General features: G+C 51.3%; 8 protein-coding genes across 8 annotated transcripts; 3 read left to right on the top strand and 5 right to left on the bottom strand.

Annotated features, from left to right (window-relative positions):
- Window positions 1-304: 304 nt before the first annotated feature.
- AKAW2_80421S (FG-nucleoporin NUP159) lies at window positions 305-4,867 on the bottom strand (the record flags this gene model as incomplete). Its single annotated transcript, XM_041681439.1, has 3 exons — window positions 305-3,975; window positions 4,028-4,721; window positions 4,787-4,867. The coding sequence occupies 3 exons, from the start codon at window positions 4,865-4,867 to the stop codon at window positions 305-307; spliced, it is 4,446 nt and encodes a 1,481-aa protein (XP_041548382.1).
- A 607-nt stretch (window positions 4,868-5,474) lies between these two features.
- Window positions 5,475-6,466, top strand: pup1 (proteasome core particle subunit beta 2; the record flags this gene model as incomplete). The annotated part of the gene is made up of 2 exons (XM_041681438.1): window positions 5,475-5,600; window positions 5,684-6,466. The coding sequence occupies 2 exons, from the start codon at window positions 5,475-5,477 to the stop codon at window positions 6,464-6,466; spliced, it is 909 nt and encodes a 302-aa protein (XP_041548381.1).
- A 273-nt stretch (window positions 6,467-6,739) lies between these two features.
- Window positions 6,740-9,121, bottom strand: AKAW2_80419S (uncharacterized protein; the record flags this gene model as incomplete). Its single annotated transcript, XM_041681437.1, has 2 exons — window positions 6,740-8,754; window positions 8,821-9,121. The coding sequence occupies 2 exons, from the start codon at window positions 9,119-9,121 to the stop codon at window positions 6,740-6,742; spliced, it is 2,316 nt and encodes a 771-aa protein (XP_041548380.1).
- A 780-nt stretch (window positions 9,122-9,901) lies between these two features.
- On the bottom strand, window positions 9,902-11,126 carry AKAW2_80418S (class I SAM-dependent methyltransferase; the record flags this gene model as incomplete). Its single annotated transcript, XM_041681436.1, has 4 exons — window positions 9,902-10,587; window positions 10,675-10,836; window positions 10,907-10,986; window positions 11,101-11,126. 4 exons carry the CDS (start codon window positions 11,124-11,126, stop codon window positions 9,902-9,904), a joined length of 954 nt encoding a protein of 317 aa, XP_041548379.1.
- A 9,038-nt stretch (window positions 11,127-20,164) lies between these two features.
- Window positions 20,165-20,804, bottom strand: AKAW2_80417S (thiamine-binding protein; the record flags this gene model as incomplete). The annotated part of the gene is made up of 4 exons (XM_041681435.1): window positions 20,165-20,228; window positions 20,290-20,392; window positions 20,563-20,668; window positions 20,751-20,804. 4 exons carry the CDS (start codon window positions 20,802-20,804, stop codon window positions 20,165-20,167), a joined length of 327 nt encoding a protein of 108 aa, XP_041548378.1.
- A 248-nt stretch (window positions 20,805-21,052) lies between these two features.
- Window positions 21,053-22,504, bottom strand: AKAW2_80416S (putative pyruvate dehydrogenase E1 component alpha subunit; the record flags this gene model as incomplete). The annotated part of the gene is made up of 4 exons (XM_041681434.1): window positions 21,053-21,558; window positions 21,665-22,119; window positions 22,191-22,324; window positions 22,397-22,504. The coding sequence occupies 4 exons, from the start codon at window positions 22,502-22,504 to the stop codon at window positions 21,053-21,055; spliced, it is 1,203 nt and encodes a 400-aa protein (XP_041548377.1).
- Window positions 22,505-23,318: 814 nt separating this feature from the next.
- AKAW2_80415A (uncharacterized protein) lies at window positions 23,319-25,304 on the top strand (the record flags this gene model as incomplete). Its single annotated transcript, XM_041681432.1, has 1 exon — window positions 23,319-25,304. One exon carries the CDS (start codon window positions 23,319-23,321, stop codon window positions 25,302-25,304), a length of 1,986 nt encoding a protein of 661 aa, XP_041548376.1.
- A 319-nt stretch (window positions 25,305-25,623) lies between these two features.
- Window positions 25,624-26,986, top strand: AKAW2_80414A (BSD domain-containing protein; the record flags this gene model as incomplete). The annotated part of the gene is made up of 2 exons (XM_041681431.1): window positions 25,624-26,608; window positions 26,685-26,986. The coding sequence occupies 2 exons, from the start codon at window positions 25,624-25,626 to the stop codon at window positions 26,984-26,986; spliced, it is 1,287 nt and encodes a 428-aa protein (XP_041548375.1).
- Window positions 26,987-27,413: the final 427 nt, after the last annotated feature.

Genomic DNA, 27,413 nt, shown 5'->3' with positions numbered 1-27,413 from the left:
TTGAGCTCGGGGAAAGAAAGGTTAAAACGATAAGAAACAAAGAAAGAGGAGATGGGGTTAACGTCACTGCCGCATGATGTCAGTGGTTGATTGATCTGGTGCCTTAGGCATGAATACGAACTATACAGTAATGTGTGCAAAGTATGCAGTGGCAGTGAACATCACTCATTAGTTTTAAGGATGAATCGGATCTATGTACATAATAACGCTACCAACATCCAATGGCCGGACCCGCTGTTTTTTTCATGGTTCAAGAAGTCATAGTCAAGGGAAAAACAGAATAGTAATAAAAAAGCAGCTAATCCTACAGATCATCCACTCCGCGCACCTTGGACTTCTTCTCTCCAATTGCCTTCTTCAGACTGCCCACAATATGCTGCCGGCGTTGCCGCTTCGTCTTCCACTGCGCACTCTCCTCCCGGGTGACGAGCTCTCCGACTCCTTCCACTTCACGGAGTCGACTAGCCCGCGCTGAGCCGTTGATGCTAGATCGGAAGCCTCGTGTAGCAGAGTCCGGTGTATGGTATGCGCTGTTGGGTCCGTCGGATCCGGGGGTGGTTGGGAATCGTCCCATGCCCTTTCGCGGGGTTGTGAAGGGTGAGCCTTCCCGGCTGGCTGCTGCCGGGGCCGAGGCGTCGATGCCTAGTTTCTTCAGCTGCATCTCCAGGACGTCAATGTCACTGCGCTTGCTTTCAGCCATGTTGGTCATCGTAGCAATTGTAGACGTGACAGCTTCCACGGTCGGCCGCCTCATGGCTTGCCGGGAGCCAGTGCCATCGGGACGAGGAGCATCGGCTATCTTGGCACGAAGGAGGGCCACTGCCGACTCGAGATCCGCCAGCTTGGCCTGGATGTCAGTCGAGGCAGTGCGGAGGTCTTGCTGCAGGTTCGCCTGCTCTGCTGAAAGAGGCGCAGAGACGATAGCTGCTGCATCGGTGTGAGCATCCAGAGTCTTCCGGATGCTCGCGCACTGGCCCCGAAGCGTCAGAATATCCTTGCTCAGGAGCTCTTGGCAGGCCTTCAGCTTGTCCTCGACCCCTTGCACCCGCTGCTGTTCGAGAGAGCCGGCAAGCATGACAACAGCATCGTCCAGTTTCTCGATATCGCAGAGCAGTAGCTTCTCGTCAAGGATAGCAGCTGGGTGTTCCTTGTTCAATAGCTCGACCCAATCACCACTTTGCGATTGCTTCTGGTACAAAACAAACGAGGCCAGTGACCGAGCATTGATGCCCAGTGTGTCAACCATGGAGTTGATGTCCCGATATAGTCGCTCGATCTGGCCAGGAATACCAGGCTTGCTGGTCTCGCCGGCATAATCCTGGTGAGGCAGGAAAGGATCCAGCGTCGGAACAGGCTCCAGAGGTCGGGCGAGATCTGCACGCAGCCTCTCGTCCTCATCATCGTCCGAAAGAGCCTGAGCTTCCTCTTCCATTTGCTTGGCCTTGAGGTCCACGGGAGACTTCTCCTTCTGAGCAACCTGCGGTTTCAGGAGATTCTCACGCTTGACGGCCTCGGTGAGGGAAGCCTTGCGTGCAGCAAGAGTGCTTCCTGGAGCCTGTGCAGCACTGGGCTTCTGGCCCCCGATCTTGAACCGGTTCTTCTGAAGACCACTCCGTACGGGACTGGGCGATCTTGGAGGCTCCCGAGTCTGGAATGTCGGGAACTTTCCGATCTCCCCAAACAAGGACCGCTGTGCCGGGGGCTGAGCGGGTGCAGGTTTAGCAGCTTGCGAGAATAAGCCACCCTTAGTCCCGAACTTGAAGGCACCGTCGGGAGTGGCCTCTGGACTCGCCTCTGCCGACTCTGGTTCGCTGATCTCTCGGGAGACTTCTTCACCGCTATCTCCAAAATCAGACTCGTCGCCCTCCTCTTCTTCCTCTTCCGCTTCTTCCTCGCCTTCCTCACTCTCCTCTCTTCCAGACTCATCGGCATCGGATTCGTCAGGTACTGGACCAGGCTCTTCCTGCGATGCTGGTGGCTTCCACGTAGCTGGATCCGGAGGCAACGGCGCCTCTTCAGCTTCAGCCTCGTCCACTTCTTCTTCGTCGTCTTCCTCTTCAGGAAGCTTCTTCGCGAAATCCGGGGGTAAAGGTGGCTCTCCTCCGACATCTGCCGCGGCAGGTTTCGCCTTGACAGTGAAGTCGGGAGGAAGAGGAGCGTCATCAACGGAACTCTTAGACACATTGGACGATGCCGAAGTATCGCCCGGCCCGTAAGAAGCCTTGCTGGTGGGGTCAGGGGGGAGAGGGGTTTGGATACTGGAGGCAAGGGGAGTACGATGGGCGTCTTCGGAAGGCGTCTTAGCTGAGGGTGGTGTAGCAGCTGTAGTCTTTTCAGAGGGGGTAGCCAGCGGGCTTGATGTGGGCTTAGCAGGTGAAGCATTGCCGAACAACGAGAATGGAGACTTGGTAGTAGCCTGGGGCTGGCCGAAAGGATTGGCCGGCTGCTGACCAAAAGGATTAGGAGGCTGCGGCTTGGAGCCGAAAAGGGAGGTCGGTGCAGCGGTCTCGGTCTTGGAGGGCGCTCCAAAAATAGATGGCGCAGGTCCCTTAGATTCAGGCTCTTTGGACTCAGGCTTCTGCGGAGGCGCAGGTTCGTCGTCCATATCATCCATTGACTCGGTTGGTGGACTAGTCTTGTTGCTGCTAGATACCATGTCGTCCATGGACTCGCCAAATGAGAATAGTCCTGAAGGCTTATCTGGCTTAGGCCCATCGTTGACCGCAGTACCGTCGCCCTTGAACGTAGATCCTAACACGAAGCCACTAGAGCTTTGTCCAAAAGCGCTCTTTGTCTCGCCCGAGGTTGGGGGAGGGAACGCAGTGTCAGTTTCGGTCTTAGCACCAAACGGCGACGGCACAGACGATTTCGCAAACGCGCTTTCTCCAGACATTTTAGCGAAGGGTGATTCGGTAGTGGTTTTTGACGCCGCAAAGCCAGCAAACCCTCCTCCAGAAGAGTTTGCGAAAGAGCCAAATCCTCCTCCTGTACTAGTAGTCGAGGCTCCAAACAGACTCTTACCCGGTGTTGACGGTTGTCCAAAACCTGACCCGCCACCCAGTGCGCCGAAGCCGGACTTACCAAACTGGGGTGACGCAGTTCCCAAGGCACTAGGAGCGCCAAAGGAGGCACCCGGCTGTGATGGGGTGCCGAAAGAAGGTGCGCCAAACGATGTCTTTCCGAAGGCCGGCTGCTGGTTGGCACCCAAAGTGGAAGTACTACCAAATGCCGGTGCAGCTGACGGTTTGCCAAAAGGGGATGCTCCTAGCGGGGATGGGCTACCGAAAGCTGATTGTCCGAACGCAGGCTGCGCAGGGGGCTGAGGTTGTACTGACTGTGCTGGCGGTGCCGGCTGCTGCTGTTGAGCCTCTGACGCCAGACCGTGGTAAGGGATTTTTTGGCGGACTGATTCATTATAGACGAACCACCAAGAGGACAGGATACCCTCATTATTGAGGAGTAGCAGGTTCGGCAGCGGCGTGGAACTCTCAGCAATATCCTCGCCAGCAATCGGAGCCACAACATTCTCAGTGCTCGATAGGTCAAAGCCTAAGCCGATCACAGAGGTTTCTTCCGTAGAGTCTTTTAGCGGAAGGGAAGCTCTCTTGGTGTCATCGTTCACTTCGGTCGTGACAAAGAGCCCGGTAGTAGCCTTGGCGGCATCATCACTAGCCAGTGGTTGATCCGCCCTCGTGATCAAGCATACGTCGGTCGAAGCGGTGGAGGATACAACAATGACATCCTTCAAATGCGGTTTGTATTCTCGGAGACGCGCGAGGAACTGGTAGGCAGGGGCGCGCTTGAAGCCAAATGGCATACACAACTCCGGCAATTTCTGGATCAAGAAAGGCGCATTCTTCCTCCTGGTGATAATATAGTAAGGCGAAGATGGTGTCTGGCCCATATCATCCTCCACAGCATTCGATGTGTAGACCATCAAGAAGACGTCATTCTCAAGCCAGGCGATAGAGGACACTGCACAGGTTAGAATTTGGGGAAACTTTAAAGACGCGAACGTGGTACGCACCGTGATGGTTATCCTCCAGATCGGGAGGACGCGGAATGATATCCTTCTGAGCACCATCTGGAGCCATTTGGAATCCAGTGCCATCCGCCAGCCCTGCCACAAGCTGCTTGCCCTTGTTACTCCAGCAAACTGTGCTGACGCCCGATTTCAACACCTGGCCATTGGGACCCGAGAGCATGTTTCCGGCTTTCAGATCGGCTATGAGGAGGTCGCCCCCGGTTGTGACAAGCGCAACAAGGGATGAGTGCGAGTCTTCAGACTGTGCGGGATTGGGGGCAAGGAAGCGAAATGTGGCACCATTAGTCGGGATAGACAAAGCTGGTTGCGCATTCCCTTGCAAGAGACTTGCCGTCTCAAACACCGAAAGCTGCGTACCATTCTCTGTCACCAGTACTAGGGCGCTATCGCTTGAGGCAAAAGTGATATGCGTAGGCCGAGCGGGGAGAGGAATCGTTGCGCGCGGCTGGAAGGGCTTGGTTTTGACCTTCTCATCTCCTGTGGGTGCGGAAATAGCTGTTCTTATGTCGTTGGAGGAGGCGATATAAAGGGCGTCTGGCCCAGCACCGACAACAACGCCTTTTGTTGCTGCGACAGCCAGAAGGGAGCTCGTAGGGCTAGGAAGGGAATCTTCGGGCCAGGGAGTATTGAGTAATCGAATGTTGCTATCGCTGGACACGCCTTTGAACCCAACTTCCTACATTGTTTGGCCATAATGTCAGTTCAAAATCGGTTCATACCCTTAGTGCCATTGCGACATACATCTGCATAAACATCAGGAAGCTCGGGGCCCAATTCAGCGGCACCCCCAGCGGGGTTGGAGGCTCCAAAGCTGAAAGCCATTCTGAGTCTGTCAAAATCGGCCGAAATTGAACGAGGACGGTCGCCTAGAGATAACCGGGTCTTTGGAGCATGGGGAGAAGGTGGACTTTGCGGCGAAGATGAAAAGGAGCGACGCTGGAGTGCTTGAGGACTCCGATTGAAGAGCTTCCAGGTGCGCGCAAAAATCTTGACCACCTCCCCTCGAGGGAAGGAAGTGGGATAAAATAGACGGGGTTCACAACGACCCTAAGGAAAAGAGAAACAACAGCACAGTCAATGACTGCCGATAATGCAGGAGCAACGCAACAAGAATGGAGATGGAGTTCGGCGCCAGATTCCCAGCCGGACAAAAACAGCGGAATTGCTCGCCCATTAGCTAATCCGTGACGTGCCTGAGGCCGCCGCAATCAGGCGCCCGGAGCTTCGTCACTCCATCAACTCGCAGCTCCTCCTCCGCCATCTCTCTCCGTCCTGCTATAGCTTCCTGCTCTTCCCCCGTCATCTGTGCCGGTATCTCATCTTTCTTCGTCAATCCTCAGCTTCTCTTCATTTCAACTGAGCTTCAATTCTCTCAGCTCCTGCTGTTCTTCACCCCTCTCCCACTACATCACCTCTCCACGCCGTCACCATGACAGGCTTCGATTTCTCCAACTACAACCGTAACGCGGCGCTCCACGCGAAGGGAGTTCCTCTTCCCAAGGCCACCAGTACCGGTACAACCATCGTGGGATGTATATACGACAATGGCGTTGTGGTATGTACCTCCGGAGCAACCCAACAAGCTCCCTAGTACCCAAGTCGACGATCACGAACTCACCACATCTGGCATAACCACAGATTGCAGCAGATACCAGAGCCACCAGCGGCCCGATAGTAGCAGACAAGGTAAACACCCATTCCCCCTCCTCCTCCCTGGGCACTCACAACCATTCCAATCCAACAAAACAACTAACACACATATCCCCACACCTCCAGAACTGCGAGAAACTACACTACATCGCGCCCAAGATCTGGTGCGCGGGAGCCGGAACGGCCGCGGACACCGAGTTCACTACGGCGTTGATCAGCTCGAACATCGAATTGCACTCACTTTCGACGGGCCGGCCCCCACGCGTAATCACCTGCATGACGATGCTGAAGCAGCACCTATTCCGATACCAAGGCCACATCGGCGCCTACCTAGTCGTGGCAGGTGTCGACCCCACCGGCATTGGTCTTTTCACCGTCCACGCCCACGGATCCACCGACAAGCTTCCCTACGTGACCATGGGATCTGGTTCCCTGGCCGCGATGTCCGTGTTCGAGTCGACATGGAAGCCGAACCTGGACCGTGAGGGTGCGATCGCCCTGTGCGCGGAGGCCATCAAGGCTGGTATCTTCAACGATCTGGGATCTGGTAGCAATGTCGATGTTTGTGTCATTGAGAAGGACAAGCCTACGCAGTTGCTGCGCAACTACATCAAGCCTAATGAGCGTGGCGAGAAAGAGCGCAATTACCGTTTCCCTAAGGGTACTACGGCTTATTTGAACCAGAAGATCATCAGCAAGGAGGATATGCGGAAGTATATCTCTGTTGAGGAGGCGTCGGGTGATCCTAACTTGATGGAGGTGGATGTCTGAGTGATGTGTTGTTATTTGTTGTTGTAACGACTAGAGCAAAGAAAGGTTATTATTTACTACTGCTGGTTTTGTCGGGCTCGCTTTATCTTATCCTAAATAGGGGCCCACGCATGAATAATTGCCATTATGATTGTTTGAATTGAGAACGATTCGAGAAATTATACTTGCGTAGAGCTGTAGTTGATACGCCGGAGGCAATGATATTTCCTCTTCAGTCGCTATAATCTATACTAGTAGTATACAATCCTGGTGTATCAGACCAGGCTAGGTATTCTAAAATACACCGCATCGCACCTCTTCGTACTCAGAACAACTCCCCCCTTCTTCTTCCCCAGAAAACCGATGTCCAATCCTCGGCGGCTCCATAAGCGCCTCCACGACATCCGCACCCTCGACCTCCTCCACAACATCATAGATATACGCATACTGCGTAAGCGAAACACGTAACCCCTCACGCCGAAAGCGTTCAACGCCTGCATGATACAAAGCACGTGCAATCGCCGGTTTAACAGGCGCATTATGCTTCACCAGGAAGACATACAGCCAATGCACGAGACTGTAGGCACGGCGAGGGCTCAAGCGCCTCGAGCACGCGAGTGACACTGCCAGAAGGTGGATCATCTCTAAAGCGGCGTGCGGGTCTGGACAGTCGCTGGTCCTGGGCTCGGGGTAGTAGCGCACGAGGGCTTTTTCTGAGGGATCGGGGATGGGGATCCAGGATTTGGAAAGGGCGATTTTGAGAGGGGTGTGGGAGCGGAGGAGGCGGATGAGTGTCCATACGTTGCGGGAGTCGCCGGTTCGGGCGAGGTCGAGACCGTGGGAGATGAAGTCTGGGGAGGTGATGTCGATTTGGCGGGTCATTGCTTCGAATTTGGAGAAGAAGTGGGGGGTGCTTGCGTTGTAGGCGTCGAGGCTGGCGAAGATGTTGGCGAAGGAGGCGTTGGATGCGGATGTTTCCATGTTGGTTAGGGTGCGTCGGGTGGATTTGGTGAGGGCGTTGCGGGCTTTCAGGTCGACGGCTAGTATGAGGAGGCCGTTGGCTGGTAGCCCAAGGTCATGGATGCCTTCCATTAGGCTGCTTAGCAAGTCTTCACGGGACTCGGTCTTTTCGATGGACTCGTAGAGGCCGAAGAGGCGTCTTATGGGCACATCTGTGGCTCGTACATTCTTCCTCCAAAGAGGCCCGTCGGAAAGGCCTTTGCTGAGAGTGCGTAAAGCCCATATGCGTAAGATGATCTGATGTTGCAGCGTAATATTTGGCTCTGTTACATCGCGCTGCGATCGAACATCAAGCCATGCTTTCGATGAAACAAGTTGCGGGATCTCTTGAGCCTGCAACAAGCAGTCGTGCCACCGGCTAAGCAGGTCTTTCTTGTTCAACGCCAGAAATTCGGTTGTCGATATGACAGCAGCTGTTGCAAGATCCGGCTTGAAACTGCTCAGTATGTCACTCGCGTAGACTTCACCAGCGCCAGCTCGCAGCTTTCTGGGAAGTCCCAGCCAGCGCGTGATAAACAACGTAGCCCACGAGCAAGATGCCGACTCCAGTCTCTGAGCAGCAACGAGCATGCTCTTCGCCAAGGGCAAATCCTCGCAGACATCCCTCTCCCATAAAGCGCCAAGCCACGCGTCAATAACCCCCTCGTCGAGATCACCATGCCCATAGATATCACACCGTCCAATTGCATCCCACATCGCCCGGTACATTGCCATGACCGTATCCGGGGAGGGTCTCTTCTTCTCGCCCTTCGCCGGTACTGCTTTCGCAACAGCCTCTATAACAGCGCAGAGCTCCTCAGGCGGAACGAGCCCAAGCTCCAGAGCCTGAACGACATTGTCGAATAGCGGGTGCCACTTCCCATGCCTTATTCCCCGCGAAGCGATATACTCGACCGCGGTCAAATAATTCCTCGCTCCGCGGATATTAAGCTGCGGATCATCCAGAAACGACACCAGCTCATCAACAGCCACCTCCCCCCTCCTCGAGCACGACAACAAGTGATCGAATATAAACCGACTATACCCCGGCTCGCGCAAAAGATCAACATCCAGTTGCCGAACAACCCTCTTAACAGCCTCGACGGTACGACACTCTCTCAACCGTCTCCTGACATATTGATCGCGCGATACCTCATCAGAACCCTCTGGCGGCATATCCGGCCTTCCGAACTCAAACTCATCACCAACCATGTTACCACCCTCATTATACACTGGCACAGACGGTGTCGGTATCGGAGGCGGCGGCGGCGGTGACGGCGACGGGGTACTCAATTGATAAAAGTGCGAGCCTACAAACACAATCACCACCGTTAGAATCCTCCACCAACATAAAGCCAACAGCTTCGATCACTCACCCTTCGCCTTTCTCCCTTCCGTTGTGGTCGTCCATTTCATATGCTCCCTCCCATTGCGCCCAAACAAACACGCAATATCATCCAAAGGCCCTGTTCCCGCAATCCCAGCGAGGGCAGTATTCCTCCTCTTAGCGAGTCGTCGTCGAGCCTCCAATGGGCCCGGAACGCGGCTCTCGTAGCGTCGTTGGCCGTTAGCGAAGCGTCGGAACGCGGAAGCTAGGAAGTCCTCGCTGATCCAGACGTGATCGAGGAGGTTATTCGATGATGGTGCATGCCTGTAGGCATGTCTGCCGAGAGACATGAGGCAGCGGGGCGCATGCGATGGCGGTGGAGGGAATTGAAGCAAATCGCGATGTCTGGGCCTGTCGGATGTGGTTGATTAGCAAAGGCGGGATTGGATGGATCAAGCTTGGAAGGTTTGGAGAGGGTTGGATTGGTGATGAGTAAGCGGGCTGCCCCGAATTGGGGAACCGTGCTTTGGGCCCAAGTAGTTACCTAGGCTAGTTGCTAGTGGTGATTTGGGAGGTTCGTGCAGTGGTTTGGTTTGCAGGTAGTAGAGATTTCCTGAATTTTCTTTTCTTTTCTGTTTGTTTGCTTGAGTAAGATACCGATGAGAGGAATATTGTCGCGAGGCTGAATGCTCGTGTTTCTGGTCTATTCTTGTATACTAAATGTCTAAATGACTGGCCTGTTCTATTCTTTGTAGCCCAAACCAAGTAAAGTCATGCATGATTTAACAACACATGTCGGTAAATTTATGAATTTGTATTATATGTGCAAGAAGAGAAAGCGGAATAGAATGTAGGAAAATAAAAGGAGGCCCCTGCACGCCTTCCATGCATATATAATGTTTCTCTGTAGTCGATGGTATCTTATGCCAATGCTCGCCAACACACAAGGAAAACGTAAAGTATGAAAATGAGGACAGGCCCAATGATGAGGAAAATAAAATATGAAGTGAAGGCCAAAGGGCAGGTATGGACGCTAAGGAACGATAATCCGAAAGGAACGTTGTCTGTTTTGTGGTGCTTTTCTTTCGAAGCCGTAAACTTCGTGGTGAAACCCTTCAAGGGTTCCCTCGCTAAGCAGAAAGTGGTTTTCTTCCTGTTACCACATAATAGTCCAAATAGGCGTGGACATCACGGTTTTGGATGGATTTTCGAACATCGACCAGGAAGACTTCGATCTCGGGCTTCGACCAGCCAAGAATCGTGAGTGGCTTGTAAGACCAACCAGCTGCGGCTTCCAGCAGGTTTGTCTCGTTCCACGAACCAATCGTTCTCAGATGAGAGTCGGTAGACCAAGGGTTCACGGGTACTTTTTGAACCCGTTCCTGAACGTCCTCGAATCCCACTTCTCTCATCCAGCGTGCCAGTCGATGAGCTACTCGAAACTGTCGGGGCGGGTCTGATGCCTGACCGGCACGATGGTGTAAATCCATCAGGTCTTGAAGGGCATATTCGCTGAACTTATCGGGGTCCTCTTCTGGCATGGTTCCGTCATCGCATTTCGGCTTCGGGTCAAATTCATCGCACTGAACACTACCGCCAGGCTTGAGATGCTTGAAGACTTTCCGTAACAAGTCTTTATATGATGGCAAGGCACCTGAAAGGTGACCGGCATGAATGACGTCGAAGTGATTGGGGCCCCATAGCCATTCGTCCTCTGTAACGTCATCGACTAGGAAATGGACGTTCTCGGGGACTTCGTTTGGTTGTACAGGCGAAAGATCGGTTCCTATAATCTCGGCTGCTGGAAATTCAGACGCTACATGTGATGGAGACACGATGAGAAACTGTCCGGTAGGATGAGCTGGAGAGGATGGGGGGAGAGGATTCTTTTTCTTTCGCTTACCTAGTTCTATAGGCCATATACCAGAACCGGTGCCGACATCTAAGATTTTCTTTGGGCTTAGGGGAGAGGCAAAGAGCAGCCGCCCGCGGTTGACCAATTTGAGCATGTGGTGTTGCATGTCCATCCGGTCTAGCTCTTGCTCGTCGTTGGGATATAAATATGCTGGGAAACAAAAGAAATTTCAGTCAGAGACAAGTCTGGCTCCGAGAGCGTCGAAGAGGCCTGCACATACAGCCCTCATGATATTTGTGGTATCGTCTTCCATATTCCATGGGGTAATCCGTTACACTGGCAGTCAAAGACTGCGTGTCACTATTGTCACAATCAGCACCAACACCACCAATAGAAGCGAAGATGCGAGTAACTAAGCAGTTTTTGCACCTCTAGCTCAATTTTCGGCGTGTAGTTGGGAGAGTCAGTACTTACTCTTCACGACTAGATCCCTGCGACATAGTGTGTTAGTTATTACTAGAGGGAACGGATCGAAAGAAACAATGTAGACGGCGACCAAGGGCAAAAGCAAAGAGTTGGAGAAAGAGCCACTACCACTACAACCAACATAAAAGATTGGTCCTTGTCAGGGTCTCAAGTAGTAGGGGAGAGCTCACAGTTGATCTACCAGCAGGCATTATGCGTACCAGAGGACTTGGGGAAACCGGAGCTTAAGAGGCCAGTGTCTGAGTGGGGGTGGGAGTGGTAGTACGTAGGTAGTATCCAGGCCCAGGGCTCGGTAAGGCGACTTAGTCAGTGGATGCTCGACGAGGGTGTAAGTTAAATTGGTTTAAAAATAAAAACGATATCTCATAAGGAAATAGTATGAGAAATTCAATCCCAGCACGGACTTGATGGCCTAAAATTGATAAAAAAGAAGGGTTTGTATTTACGGGGGAGTATGCAGAGATAGTAGTGGTAGTAGGTGGTGGCAGAGTATTGTAGAGACAGTCGTGTCGTGGCGAAGAAGGGTTACAAATTCTCCGTTACTGTACAGGGTGGAGGGAGAGGGCATAGGATTTGAAAAATCTCGGAAATGTCATTCCAGAGTTGGAGAGCATCTGGGCCAGCCATATAGTATTTAAGATTGACAGGTTCTCCTCAGCACTACGGAGTCTATAATTGTTGCTGGACAGGGGGGTTGGTTGACATTTGTGGGTAGCATCAGAAGTGGGTGGCAGAGGAGGGCCGTCGGCTGTCTTTTCCCAATTTCCTTCCCTGAACCCGACAGGTTGGATTAAGTTTGACTTTAGCAGGATGGGGGAGGGAGGGAAGATACCTAATCCTCCCCAAAGCTAAATAGAAGTAAGAAAACTAGAAAGATACCAGAAACTCTTGGCCCTGACTGGGCCAGACAATCACCATAATTAAGGGGCCTTTTTTTTTTTTGCGAGACAGCCATTGCACACCATTGGACAGGGAGAAAAAAGATATTATTTCAGAATAACAATGATAAGAAGAATGGAGAGAAGGAAAGACAGAAAAACCAAACCAAAAAAAAATTCAATGCAAAATCAAAAAATAAAGATTGGTAGGCCACAGTAGCTGGCCAGCCCCGTTAGGGTAGTACACTATCCCTATCTACTTGCAGTAAGACTTTTCGGTCCTTAGGCGGCGGTTTCTACTGTATAGTAATAGATACTCGCTATAAGGTACTGCGTACTAGGGGATCGGGGGGTACCCACGGGCGCCAAGGGGGGAAAACAATCAAAATTAATAGACTAAGAGAGGTGGAATACTCCAACTTTGCACCCAAACTACTACTCGTGTGAACCGAGTGGGTGGTTCTGTTCGGGTGGTGGGAATCCCAAGCCCATCCAATGTCTGATCCTAATCTTTTTTGACTTACTTGGGAACACTTGGACACTATACCTACCTCGTTCACACCTACCTCCTGGCTGGCCCAATGTCCGCAGAGCTGGACTTCCCGCATGTTGCTTGCTGCATGTAGCCCATGTATGTAGGTGCTTAATTTCCCGTTTGCCTCTGCATTGTTGCCTTCCGATACGAAGTACGGTGGACGCAGGAAGACGCAAGTAGGTCATGTTAGTGGTGGCCATTCTTCCTGCCGAGCGTCACCGAGAAAAAGCCCCCCTCAATTAACTTTTTTGTCTCCAACACAAAGCTAATCAAATCCATCTTGACCCCCTTCGGAAAGTTCTCTCTTCTTCTACAGCTTCCGCTCGGAAACAACGGGTACTACCGCAGACGAATGGCCCTCCGATCCTTTGGGTTCCCGGAAGGGGTTCCATGATCACCTGAACCTGAAGCGACTTGAGGATCGTCTCCCATTCCTTCAGGTCGGACTTGACCGTGGTTTCAAATTAGGTAGCCTCTTTTTTTTTCTCAGTATGAGGGGTAGACATACACTAGCGTTCAATTATTGCGGCCAGGCCGGGGGAGATTGACAACGCATTCATCAGTAGGTCATTAAGATCTGCCTATTTTTTTTTCCTCCGGCCCGTCTTGTTTCTTCCTTTTTCTGCTTTTTCTTTTTGTAATGGCCCCTCCCGCTGGGCATTGGTGCCAGGTTACTGGGTACAGTAGCTGCCGGACTAATCAGAATCCATAGCGACAGAAATAAAGGGAGAAAAAAAGAAAAGGGTAAGGAAAAAAAGCACGGGCGTCCCAGGCTGCCGGGAGCAGCCAGCGACGGGGGGCGAAACACTATTACTAAATTGATAGTCCTGTGCATATCGGACTAAAAGACGCTCGCTAATCAGGGGCCCAGATGGTCGAGATGGTAAAGGTCGGTTAATAACTTAATGTTGGTCGGCATACCCAGGGTGGCGGCCCGAATGGTCCGGACATTTTCTTCGAGAAAAGCATTTGGAATCCTGACATGTCTCACAGATTGCTGTAGCTGTTGCCCTTTCTTCCCTTCTGCCCCTGTAATGAAGGTGAAGATGAAGGGAAATTGCATGATTTCCGTGCAACAAGGTGCAAGAGTAGACTCCATGGTACCTCCGGGATGGAACAGTGATACATCATCCAAGAGGGGAAGCAGATTGGGTGATCTTCAACCGAAATTGGGATCCAATGGTTGTTGGTGCCGCACCGCCGGAAAGTCGCATCCATGGACTACGACCCCCAATATCCGACTGGGCTGAATTTAGACGGGTGTTGCGGCGCATGCATTTGCATGATCCTAGTACACAGTAAGATAAGCCTGCGTTATTTATCTTTGACTCTAGGAAAGTTAAATAGACTAACTGGCAGAAAGCCAGTTGGGATGCATGTCTCAGCATTTTCCCGGTCTTTTTCGGCCATGGATTCCAGTTCATCCACCAGCTCTGTGGCTCGGGGATGAGAAATAACGAAAAGAGAAAAAAAAAAATAGAAAAAGGAAAAAATAAAAAAAAATAAAAATAAAAGGGAAAAAAAAGAGAGGCGATAATCAATCAAGAGCAGACGGAAGTACCGCAGTATCCAGTCTGTCGGGATACTTTTGACCCACCTTTTCGTCGGCGGAATTCCCCTCCACTTTTGTCCCACACGACCTCGACAGCTTTCTGGTTGCTCCCCTTGGTTTGATTCCAAATTCATGAGGCCCACACTCCACTTCCAGCGATGCCGGGAAGCTCCCGTCTCTGAAGGGTGAAAGTTTCTTGTTGAGTCAAATGTCCCTTCTTTGGAAATATTGGCAGGTATGTGTACTGTATATTGCAGATGTTTTGTGTAGTTACAGCAAGCAAAATCTCATTTAGTTAGTAGCATGATCAAGCAACTCACCCGAACGATTGTTGTCACATGGTCACTCCGCATAGGGAAACCGGTGCTTCAACCACCGACAAGTATGAACGATGATGCAGACTAAGCTTGGACTGCAGTCACCACTCTCCATCCCAACTCACTCCCGGCTTTCGTACCCAAAGGAGGGATGAATACCCCTCCCTAACATCGTACGACAGTCGCAGATGTCTCATTGTTAATTTGAAATTGGTCGCTTGCACGGGTTTGACTCTGACTGGATCGTCGCCCCGCAGAAGCATTGTTGGTCGCGAGGTTCCTGCTTAGCTACTAGCCTGACGAAGGTAATAATTAAAATATATTGGGCAAATGCCAAATGGTCCTAACAATCCCGAGACCATACTAGCTCATCGGTAGCTTACATAGTAGTCCCTTCCAAGAGAGTGCATTGTCTGCAGTTGGAATGATTCCGCCCACTTCGGTGTCGGAAAGGATTCCCATCATCCAAGTTTACCTGCATGCCATACCTGAAGGTACTAGTCGATCAAGGCTCGGCGCAGATGGACGTTTTCACCATTCCTGCGATGACTTCAGGTACCTCGACTCAAGCTGGGATATGTATGATGAAAGTTGAAATTCGATCCTTTCCGCCATCCGAGGTTGGCATAGACTTGGTGTTGTAGGAAGTGAGATACCAACTTCGTGCCTGGCATTCGATGGATTGTAAAGTCTCTGTTCAGCGCTCACACTCATCTGGGCAATCTTACGGATACGGAAGGACTACTTAGATGAGTTGCCTCCCGAGTAATCTGGGTGAGGAATTGATACGTGTATGGTATCAAGAGCTGGCCTTCCGTCGGGATCTTTTAGAAATGACCATAAGCAATGCTCTTCTCATCAATTGCCGGCTGAAAATGTTAGAAGTCAAAACCATCACGCACCTCTCTACCCCGTCGCTATTGTAAGAGAAGTGCCTGACAGGTACCTTGATGGATTCTTGCCGGGTCATACATGAGATTATCGCCCTGTTCTTACAATACCGCTGGTGTCAGGGTAATACTTCGCTTTCCTCCCCTCGAATAATCAGTTCACGTCAAACGAAGCCAACATAGGAATGTCCCTCCATCGCCAATATCAGCTTTTTCGGTCGTGTATACATGGAGCAGGGTTTACAGTGCCGAACTTATCGTGCGATGCCATGTTTAATCTATTTAGGTTTTCCTTGAGTGATGTTGTTGAGGCCCATCATGCAATCACACCCACGATGGACCCTCGCTTTCCCTAATCTGAGAAGCGTAATGCTGGGAAAACCTTGAGCTCAGCAGTGATGTGTCCTTTTTCATATTCTTGCACATAGGGATCTGTCTTCTTCAGATCCCGAGCTGCATGATGCATATTCCCATTGATACGAGCAAACAGGAGACAAGTGTCCCCAGTCATTATTCGCTAGTCTGGGTTTGCATGTCCCACCCGCAGGAAAGGATAGCGAGTCATCTTGAGTCCCTGCTGCTCGGAGCTTGGGTGATTTGTCCCAGGTTTTCGGAATAGCGCTATTCAATGTTATACCTCGTATATTATACATTAGGTAAAGAACCCTGTTGACCCATTACAGGGATTTCAGTGGAATGGATGATGGAGCCGAGCGAAACGGAAGACTATCGGAGAGGCCGATGGAGGCCGTCCACAAGAGATACCTAGAGGTTTAGCCTAGCGGGGTGGAAGGGAGGCAAGAGAGGGCCACCATCGAAGAAAAGGAAGGACTCCAAGTTAGACTAAGCCTGCTCCGATCATTTGGGGGTCGAGCTTTTTAGCGGAGGCGCGGACTTTGCTAAGAGGGAAAAAAAAAAAAGGAAAAAAAGAAAAAAAAGAAAAAAAGCCCCATCTCCTGGAGTGGCAGGACCAGGCCGTCTCACTTCCATACACTAGAGGACGTAAGAGCCTAGCAAGTGTCACTCACTAATTCTCAGAGGAGAATAGTGACGGCTGGGCTACTGCATGCTGAGATTGTCCGTCAATCACCATGGTAGACTATCAGACTGATCACTCCAACGGCTTTTTCGATCCCTGTCACTGGAGTGGCTCCCTTCTCTTACCAAGCCAAGTCAGATCTGCTACCTAAGTAAGTAATTGCTATCACCGTGATGCTCTGGCTCAAGACCCGGCGTTGTCCGGCTCTTCTTGAGTACTACTGCTAACTAGTAGCTCTGTCTCCGTGGTCGCTGGCCTTGTTAGGCCCTTGCAGCCGACCCTCCTTCCAATGACCTTGACAACCGAGCCGGTGCCGAAAATAAATTCAAGATAGCAGCTAGGCTGGAACGACCTTCCCCAATTCCTCACAACTAGTAGCTAGCATGTGTCCTACTACTAGAGTCTACTGGGTGAGATCTCGGCTTACTTGTGGTCTTCCACATCATGGACCGGTACAATTGTCTCAAGGTCTATCGCACCTCTTAACTTTCAGATTATGGAAATACTGCTGTAACAGCATGCACTCAAAAAATAAAATTAGTGGGCTATCACGTATCCATCCTACATCACTGCTACTCTCTTTGTAGCGGTGTATGGACGGCGGTGGGGACCCCAAAATGGTGGTGATGATATTCCAGTCAAGGAATTTTTCAAATGGCATGACGACGACAATCCAAAATGTTCTTGTGGGTTGTTACCCAGAACAAAGCTTAGCGACAGCAACAGTTTATGTAGATACGTACAATAGGACCACAGAGTGCGACAGTGTCAGTATCGCGCTATCCTTCACAATGAGCTCCCAAGTGACGCGAGACAAAAGGGATCCCAAACGGGGCTGCGGCGCGCATGCCCCGTAGCTCGGGTGGGCATGGGTTTACGCATTCTTGGCTCTGATAGGGGAAGACTCGTCTGCGCCAGGTAAGAACGAGGAAGAGAACGACATGCCAAGTCCTGCGGGCTTCCTAGACTAGATCCCCATAATTACTGGGTTCTGATGTCCTCGACACTTTCAAAGACGCTCTCTCCCGCCACAAGGCGTCGACAAGGCGGACTTCCGCATGCGGATACTTTCCCTCCATGTATACCCAATTATATTCCCCCATTCCCACCAGATCCTCCGTTTCACCCAGCTACAGTCGGGTCATTGTTCATTCAACGCCTCCGTACTGTCTCGCTCAATAATCAAAAGATATTCTGCTGCTTTCTTCTAGACTATACCATGTTTTTCGAGGAGGCGACATTCCCGCGCTAAGCTGAGAATTACTTGCATGCCTGGCAATAAGTGGGTGTAACCATGTCACGGCGCTCCCAGCGTACTGGATCTGGGACTCACCATGGCGACCATGCAGAAGAAAACGCCTTGGTCTCTTGTTTTAGTCTCCGGATCTCAAAGCAGGCCGGACATTTTTCTGCCCCGTACCCAGTCAAAAAATGAGCCTGGGATGGAGCATCCCTACCCTCTCTATTGATGAGCATCACAGATACCGTTTCGTGCTGGGTGCATTAATGAACTAACCAACCAGGTTCCATGGAGAGGCCCTCCTTTTCCTATCACTGCAGCGTTAAAGAGATTCCTGCCGTCCTCGAATCAGGTCTCTGCACGCATGAGCGGAGATCTTCACTACGTTTTACAGTCCCGAATACCCCGTAGTACTGCGGTCCAAGACCGGCAAGGCATGTCCTAGGTACAAGCTGCATGACGATGCTAACACACCGCTGTGGAGATTTGGTTTTAGTTGACTGCATGTGCCTTGGCCTAAAGCAAAAAGCAATGATGTTACATTGCAGATAGCTTGCATGATTGATCCTGGCAAGTATAGGCTAGGATAGTAAGAGCCAAGTTAGTGGAATTCCTTCATTTCGAGTCCGTGTGGACGGTAAGAGGGGATGGGATGGTGTGCTGGCCTGGCGGACGATCTGTTTCGGGCCAACTCAGCTCGTGCCATGCTCCCTGAATAGTAGTATCTACTAGCACTATGGGCCGTCAATACCAAACGTTAAACGAATCATCGGCTTGCTTTTTAGTGTCCAGGATTCAGATTGCTTTTCTTGGGACATGATCGGGTGCATTAGCCAGCTGTCTCGCGCATGACAGACAGGACCCAAGGCCGTGGTCGTGTCATCGTTGCAGAGGCCAAAGGTAAGACTTTGGGGGGAAGGAGAGACCTTTTTGGACCGGAGAGTTTGGTTTCGGGCGTCCGGGATCACTATCCCCAGCAGCCATTCATGCCCGGGCATCTCTTAAGAAATCGAACGCTTACGCTGCAGATCTTGCCTCCCCCAGGCATATGAAGACCAGTGTAAGAGAAGTCTCTATCTGGATGGTGAAATCCTTCCTTCTTGACAGCGTTCTGTCATCATGGTAAATTCTTCCTGCTGCGTACTTTTGCGTTGGTCCCCTACCGTCGAAAAGGGCCAGCTCAAAACTCTCACCATGCTTTATTTTCATTATACAATACTATTTTTTTCAGGCTTGGATCTCTGAGCCCTTGGGCTCAATACCATCAACCTTTCTCTATTCTGCATATATGCAAAGTACATATCCTCATAATGGGTGGCTCCATTATTCTGGGTGGACTGGTTGGAGGACGAGAGACGGCACTAAGCAACAGATTGAACTCCAGCGTCGCCCAGGCGTCGAATCGCAGCGAGTCCCGAACAGGCAAGAGGCATGACTGGCCAGCAAGTCATTTATTTGTCCCCATTTTCCCAATCCCCAATTCCCAATTCCCAATTTCCACCTCTTTTCCAGCCATGGAAGGATCCGCCAGATGAACTTCTCCACCCCCAAACTCATCCTTCATTTGATGCGCTCATCCAGGCTAAGCCCCGTCCTGGCAACCGTGCCTTATCCCTGGCTTTTCTCGTCCATGGCCCTGGGACGCCTATCTATTCATCTCTCTCTGCCAACGAGATCTGTCTGTTCCTTCCCCGAGATCTATCGTGGCTGGACTCTCTTTCCTCCTCTCTGTTCTCAACGCCTCCCAGAAAGTTGTGGCTGACCAACAACACCCATCGTGTGAAGTCGATATGCGTGGCATGCCTCCCACTTTGCCAGGCAACAAATTCCCCTCCTCCCGTATCCACCGGGATGCAGGAGCTCCCAGCTAGTTGCATTCGGTTTTCTTGCCAATTACCGCAGGATTTCTGCTCTGATGTTCGGGGAACCTCGGGTTAGATGATACTAACGCAAGAAAAAGGCTCACTTCGACCATGTGAATGAATCCAGACTCAACTTACCCCGCCATCATCACGATGATAGGACACCTGGCTGTGACCGGTACGCTCTAAAATAGATTTAGCGAATGCCGCTAATACGCGGTCTGCATCTAGATACGCACGCCCAAACTTGATCGTTCTCACCGGAGCACGACGATGAGATGCACCTCTCACTGTAGTGCAGTGGGCCAAAACGGTGATGGGCAAGGATACACAGCAGGAGACGCTGTCACAGGTTAATTAGCCTCCTCCCCTCTTGCGTCTCGTTCACTTTCCTCCTCCGTCGATCCCACAGGAGCGGCATCCTGGTCTATGATCAGTTGGGCTCTCGGACCATAACAGGGATCCTAGGATACATACAAGGTTACTGGGACAGAGTCGTCCAGTCTGTTACATACATTTACGTATCTCATCGCTATAACAAATTGGGGGAGAGGGGTGACTACATATCAACAAATGAGTACGGTACTACCTTATGCGTGGATCTGAGGGGTTTCTGTAAACAACGTTCATCATTCATTTGGCATCCTAGATTACTGACTTGTACCGAAACTTAGGCTTTCAAAACACAACAAGACGCACATCTTCCTATAAGCGCCCGAACGGTTGGCTCACGGCCATCTCAAGTCGCGAGAGCCCTCTGCACTGAGGCTATATTGGCCTCCATAGGCTGCACCTTGTCGGTTCTATACACTAGTGTGAGATAACAGCCAGGAAAATGGGTAATACTCCAAGGACCAAACTCACCTAGTCGTGATGCGAATGTCCGTTTGAATCCTAGCGATCCCTTCCTGGTGGATCAGCGTATGGGCGTATCCGATAATTTGGGATACCTGGTCCCACGATCCCTCTTTAACCAAATACATTAGCTTTGCAGTAGCAAACGTGGGATGGCGTATGATCTCCGAATCAGAACGCTACGTGGAAGCCGTACACCGTGCTCCATGCAGAGTTTGGGCTCACATCCCCGACGAAGATTTCGATCCAGCATCAAGGGTATTTCTATGAGCGGAAACATACCAACAGTAGTTCCAGTGGCGTGCATCTGAAATTTGAGACCGGAGTTCTGCATCAGACGCTGGATATCCGCGACCTGCTTCGAGAAGGATGCGCTTTGAGAGCCGATCTAAGCCACCGGTGTTAGAGCTTGGTTTCGACCGAGCCATTCTCTGCCCTCGTTAAGCTAACTAGAACAGAAGGTGACATACTGGAATAAGAGAGAAGTCTGCAGTGCAGTTCTCTGGAGTTTTCAAGGTAGCCATTTGGACGATGCTGTTAGATACCTGTCTGCAGCAAATACTCGTCGTTGTCTGGTTAGGGTCTACAAGCTACAAACTTCCTCAGTGCCGCATGCCCTTTATTTACTATATTGAGACGTTGCTAATCATAATGACGTTCAATTAAACTAGAACTATACCGAATTATGTTATGCGAGGCACATGCCTATGAGCTCACTACTATGAAAGCGCAACACCCCCCTCCAGATTAGAGTTTCGGTGGCTTCACCTTATCAGCCCAGGTAGTATGTCTCATCAACGGTTCTCCCGCGCCGCTGGGCTGGCTCGCTGCCACGAACATAAATATCCTCGAACAATATGTCCGAAGTCAAGGGGGGTTCCGCCATCTTCTCCGCTTCCTGAGCTTCATGATCAACTTTGCGTCGGATCTCCTTATCCATCGTCTTCGCCTCGTCGTCGCTGAGCACGCCCCATTCAATCAACCTTTCTCGATACGTTGTGATGGGATCATGCGCCCGCTCGGCCTGCACCTCGTCTTTGGTCCGGTACGCCGTCCCTGGATCAGATACCGAGTGTCCCGCATACCGGTATGTTTGGAATTCATACAGCAAAGGTCCGTTCCCGCCCAACACGTAGTCTTTGCCGTACTTCATTGCAGCTATCACCGCCAGAACGTCCATTCCGTTGATGCGGAGACCTGGAATGTAGTATCCCCGTTTGTAGTATTCGGTCATGGCGGAAGCGCGCTCCACGGATGTGCCCATTCCGTATTTATTATCTGCAACAAAGCACGAAATTAGAAACTGAGATCCAGGGTGATCCAACACAACACAAGAACAACCATGAAAAACAAAAGAAGAATAGAGAACATCATGCGAACTCACTCTCACAGCCAAAAATAACCGGCAACTCCCACAACTTAGCCATATTATACGCCTCATGTACCTGACCCTGATTCGCAGCCCCATCACCATAAAGATTCACCGTCACCTTCTTGGTATCATCATACTGCTGCGCGAACGCAATCCCCGTCCCAAGGGGCACATTCGACCCCACAATGCCATTCCCACCAAAGAAATTCTTAGTGAACATATGCACCGAACCACCCTTCCCATGGCAAATACCGTCTCGACGACCAAGTAACTCTCCAATGATAGATTTGACACTCCCACCCCGCATCAACGTGAATCCGTGGGCACGGTACGCAGTAATAACCTTATCTTCGGGGCTGATGCCGTGTTCCACCCCCACCGCGACGGCCTCTTGGCCTGTGGAGAGGTGGCAAAAGCCACGGATCTTTTGTTCCTTGTATAACTTGTCGGCTGTGAGTTCCAAGCGTCTGGAAAAGTTAGTTTGGGAGTCCAGAACGATTGTGATTGGAAGGGAGGGGAGGGGGAGTGAGAGAGAGACCTTATTAGCGACATGTCATGGTAGAGTTGTTTAAGTTGGCCTTTGGTAGTTTCTAGGCTGTAGGGAGGTGGGTCGAGATTGTATGTTTCGAAGCTGTCGTCTGCTATGGGGACGCTGAAGGGTTTCGTATCCTCCTATAGGGGAGGGGTTAGTTCTGTAGTATCCTGGCATAGGGGGTGAACTGTGCATGGGGCTGAGCAACGCACTGTAGGGAGATCTGAGATGTTCGAGACATGGGCCATGCACCGCCGGTATGGCAGGCCTGGGAGTGTCCAGAGGAGAGGTCCCTTGGGTTTCAAGGATCTCGTGAGCATGGTTCCTGTGATTTGGGGCTTGTGGTGGCGGAGTGTGTGTGGCGTGCGCTCTTCGACGGGCTTTCTGGGAGGAGGGAATAGGGTTGAATTCAACTAGAAAATCTTGATGAGCAGAGGTTAGTAGAGGTGATCCTGCCACCGCTGCCAGTACTTGTAAGAATGGAAGAGTTCATCATTCTAGATAGGTGGATGGGATGGTGCACCCCCGAGTCCTTGTAGTGACGCAATACTGAACTCAATCGGCAGCATGGGTAAGTTGAACAAGCATGGATGGCTGGTCTGCCAATGAGAGTCGACCATTATATGTCAAACTCCCAAGCTCACGGTTCCTTTTCCTGCTCTTCCGCTGGTTCGTTCCCCTGTTGTTCTGGCTCTCTGTTTAGCTGAGATTTGGTTGCTATGCAGTCTCTGTTAGTAGTGCAGCAAAATCATGGGCTTTAGGGCTGGTACAGGCCGGGTAGGCCATGGTAACTGGTTGGTATATTTTGGGTATAAATAGAGGGCTTCTCGAATCCTGTTGAATGGCAACAGAAGGAAATTTCAAATCCGTCAGAAATCGCGTGCGAAGTATAAACCAGAAAGTAATATGGCGGAGTATGAGCAACAGTCATGTTGTTGCCTTGTTGCCTGAACGCACGGACCATGCGATGGCGGGCTCGACGCGTGACGCGGAATTGGCTGACTGAGGAATCAATCCATTAACGCGGTCCGCATTGATCTAATCAGCCACGAGCTTGCGTCCGGGGCCATTGACTCGTGCAACGCCTATGGCTCTCCGCAGACTCACCTACGACACTGACCATTCTGAGTTGCGATGAGACAAGGTGAGAGTACGGGTATAACCGGCACCACGACTAGTCAGGGACAATTTCAGACACCAGACAAGCCTCCTAGAGTACGTCCGGCGACAGAGACCAACGCGGCCAAGGCAGCATTAGCCAGGACAGAGCTCCCTGCGTCTACTGCATCGACGTCGAGATCCTGGAAGAGAAACTCTTTTCCCGATCTGCCGGATCAGCCGACACTTACGCAGATTGACTTTGTCACGCCAAAGTCCCAGTACACGGGGTCTGATGGCGATGACGATGATCTCGACTACATCGACAGCAAATCACGCAGCAGGCGACGGGCAGATCCTGAGGTGATTCAGATTGATGATGACTCCGACAATGACGCCGATTACCAACCGCCATCGCATTTGAAGCCGAAGCCGGCTGACATTCGTGGAGTCAAGTTCGAACGAGGTGCAAAGAATGCCGCTCCCAAGCCGAAAAAGAGGAGCTCCCAGGGTGGCGGCGACTTGAAACAAAAGCGCAGAAAAAGCGGCGAGGGCAGCAATATCAGCAAGAAAGAGAAAGAAAAGGCGAAAGGACATAAGACTCTAACGCAAATGGACTACGTGCGACGTTATCTGAAGATCGAACCGGACGATGACGTGAAGTTAGACTATACTTACATTACTCCTAAAAAGAGCGATGGCCAGGATAGCCAGCATATGCGCTCTCGGGATCCCGAGACTTTCCAACAACAGGATGACCGTCAATCCATCTCAAATGGACGCGAGGCACAGAAAATCAAGGATGAAGAAGGTGCGACGCTGACTACGGAAGCTACGAATGATCGGGAGCCGACCGAAGCCCCAGTGACACCAAAGAAACGCTTCAAACAGGAGATACCCTCGTCCCAGTCTCCCGAGAGCCCTGGTATTGCAATAATAACATCTTCTCAGTTCCGCGGCGCCACTCGTTCTCCTCAAAACCATGTACCGGTCAGCATTCCCGATCGGCGTATCAAGGAAGAGTCACCTACGATGCATCGCATCAAAGAAGAACCTCACCAAGATTCAGAGCCGATGTTGCTGTTTCCTAACGATATATTGCCGGAATCTGGCAATCCAAACTCGCCAATTTCCCGTCGAGAAGGTACACCTCATCAAACATCGGCCGATCAAGCAGTGACGCCCACGAAACCAGCTCGTCTACATAGCAGTCCTGGGCTTGTAGACTCCAAAGAAGGAGCGATGCCTTCACAGAGGACGGTAATATACGAGACAGATGCGGAGAGCGACTACGGCGACCTTGAAGACGATTTACCCGACGCTCCTGCTTCTCCCAAAAGCCCAGAGCCCGTCGAAGGAGACCCCGATGCAACTGATGACCTTGACTTTGATCCCTCGAAAGACAATTCGCAAGACCAAGACCTTCCGCCCATGGATTCATCCGGACTGGACGTTGAAACAGAACTCCCGCTTCCGGAACCAAACCCCACCTCCGAAGCATCGATATATTACCAAAGGCTGCAGCCAGCTACCCAATTTCCCCTTGGTACAATCCCGACCTTAAGCTCCCAGAAGTTGGCTGAGCTGTTTCCAGAAGATTCAAATGACCAGCAAACCCTCCGGACCATGTCACCCCTGCCGTCATCTCCTAGAACAGACAGTCGTGCAATGTCCAAACCTGGCATACCAGCCGTTAGCCAGACTCAGGCACAAATTTCCGCCAAGGCCCCAATGGAGATGGTCCCGGAATCTTCACCTATCGCACGGCAAGGAAATGGCACCCGAGCAAAGGAGTTCATTCCCCCTGAGCCCCTTGCGCGAAGGGACGTGGTACAAGTGGAGTCTTCACAGCCAGCAGACCGACTCCACAAGAAGAATCAGGAGGAAAGTTCCGGTCCTCGTGGAATTCTGACCGGCAGCCAGATTCTCACATCGAGTGTGATGGAAAGCGTGCCCCTTCCGGCCTTCTTGATGGATAGCCAAGATAGCGTTGGAGAACCCTACAGCTTACCAGACTCGTAGACTTTACATGATAGGATAGCCCGATATATCACGACACTAATGAGACACGGCATGGAAATACCCTATGAGACTAGATCATATATAGCAAAAACAATATATACATAACATCCCTCGCTCACATCATTTCAGTCCCTCGTTGTAGTAGTCCTTCACACGTGGGAGGTGTCAGCGAGTAGGCGGTCGGGCCGTCGTAGCCCCGGGAACGAAACCGCCCAGTTGACTGACCAGAACATCCTCCGCATCCCTCATTCCAATCCACGATATGCCCTCCAACTTCATCTGATATCCCTCTCTGATTCTGTCCAACCCTCCCGCAGTCATGGATGTAGCTTACGACCACATCCAAGAGGAGATATTCTCCGCCAACGACCCCGCTAAGAAAGAAAACAACAGCAACAATAATAACAACCCCTCCGATGCACCCGCCACCAACTCAGACCGCCCCAATGTCGACCTTAACGCCGAACTGCAGGAAACCTTCCGCGCTTTCTCCGCAAGCCCCTGGGGTGCACGCATCGGTGGACTATGGGACAACGTCCGCAAACAAGGCGAAAGCTACTACGAAGGCGCTCGCCAGGAATACGCCGCCGCCAGCGAAGAAGCCGTCAAGGGGTTCTCGGATCTGAAGAGTAGTATCGTCGGTCGCACGCGGGGGCTGTCCCTGAGCACGGCTTTCAACAACAACATCATCGGCGCTGGCACCAGTACTACGACTGAACAGGAGACAGATACATCGTCATCTACACCGAAGAATGAGACCGGAGATAAGGAGAAGGCTGGACCTTCTGCCAGTTCGGATAACAATAATGAGGGGTTCCTCTCGCGGTTCAAGGCCGAGGCCGCCCGCCGACTCAAAGAGATCGAGAAGGCTGAGGAAGCAGCCGACGAAGCTATCCTGCGCTTTGGGATGAACATCGGACAGAAGTTGAAGGATGCGGTCAGCATTGTGCCGCCGTCTATGGACTCCTCGTCGGACAAGCTTCTATTCGAGAGTAAGGATGCAGACGGGAAGCGGGTTATTCATGCTACGCGATTTGAGGCGCAGCTTCATGTCATTCATTCGAACTTGGAGAGTTTCTCGAAAGATCCCGTGAGTGAGGAGTGGCCTACTTTCAAGCAGTCTTTCAACGTGGACAATAAGACGGATGCTATTGCCGCCGACTTGGAGAAGTATCCGGAGCTGCGCTCCGCTATGGAGAAGCTTGTTCCGGAGAAGGTGGAATACGCGGTCTTTTGGTGTCGTTACTACTTCTTGCGTTTGGTTATTGAGACTGAGGAGCAGAAGCGGAAGGAGCTTCTTAAGGGTATGTTTCTCTCTTTTTTTCCTTATCTCCCCTCCACCAGATATGCCATGGCTCTTATCTCTAACTTGTCGTATAGATGTCAACGTCGACGAGGAAGAAGTCAAGTGGGACGATGATTCCGATGACGACACCGACTCTCCCTCTACGCCTCAAGTCCAGCAATCTACCGCAACCGCCAAGGCTACCACTGCCACCCCTACTGCCACTGCTACCGAGAAGGATACCCTGAAGCCCACGGAACCCCGCCGGTCCAACGACCAACAGTCCCAGCCCGACAGCGAATCCAGCTACGACCTCGTCAGCAGTGCGACAAGCCGCACTCCTGCTAGTCCCAAGGAGAAGGCCAAGGATGAGGAAAGCGATGACGACTGGGAGTAAACGATGGGATATTGCTTGGAGTAAAGCACAAGTTTTGACTGCGTCGTATAGTTGCTAGAGATTCTCCAAAATTATTGACTGACCACTGGCTGGTCCGAAAGAGAGAAAAGGATTCCCTGTTTCCCTTACATATGAGTTGATCGCGGTGCGAGGAGTTGCGGTGTCGATTGTTTGATATCTTCAGGCGTTAGGATTGCCACTCTGTTCCTTTCTTCTTTTCTAGTATCGTCGTTCGTTCCACCTTTTCCATCTTTCCTTACGCGATACGTTTCTTGGTATTAGCAATTGCGTGTTACCTTGACTTTCTTGTTATTCTCTTCCCTGACAGTGCCAAATACACCTACCTCCTACCCCTCACTTTCCTCCATTGGTATATGGTACAAGCGTTTCTGAAAGATATTCCTGTTTTGGGACTAGATTGCAGAAC

The sequence above is a fragment of the Aspergillus luchuensis genome, chromosome 8, assembly GCF_016861625.1.
Source record: "Aspergillus luchuensis IFO 4308 DNA, chromosome 8, nearly complete sequence".
Classification (NCBI taxonomy): Eukaryota; Fungi; Ascomycota; class Eurotiomycetes; order Eurotiales; family Aspergillaceae; genus Aspergillus; species Aspergillus luchuensis.
The sequence above is the reverse complement of the archived record's forward strand: the minus strand, read 5'-3'. Positions and strand labels throughout refer to the sequence as shown.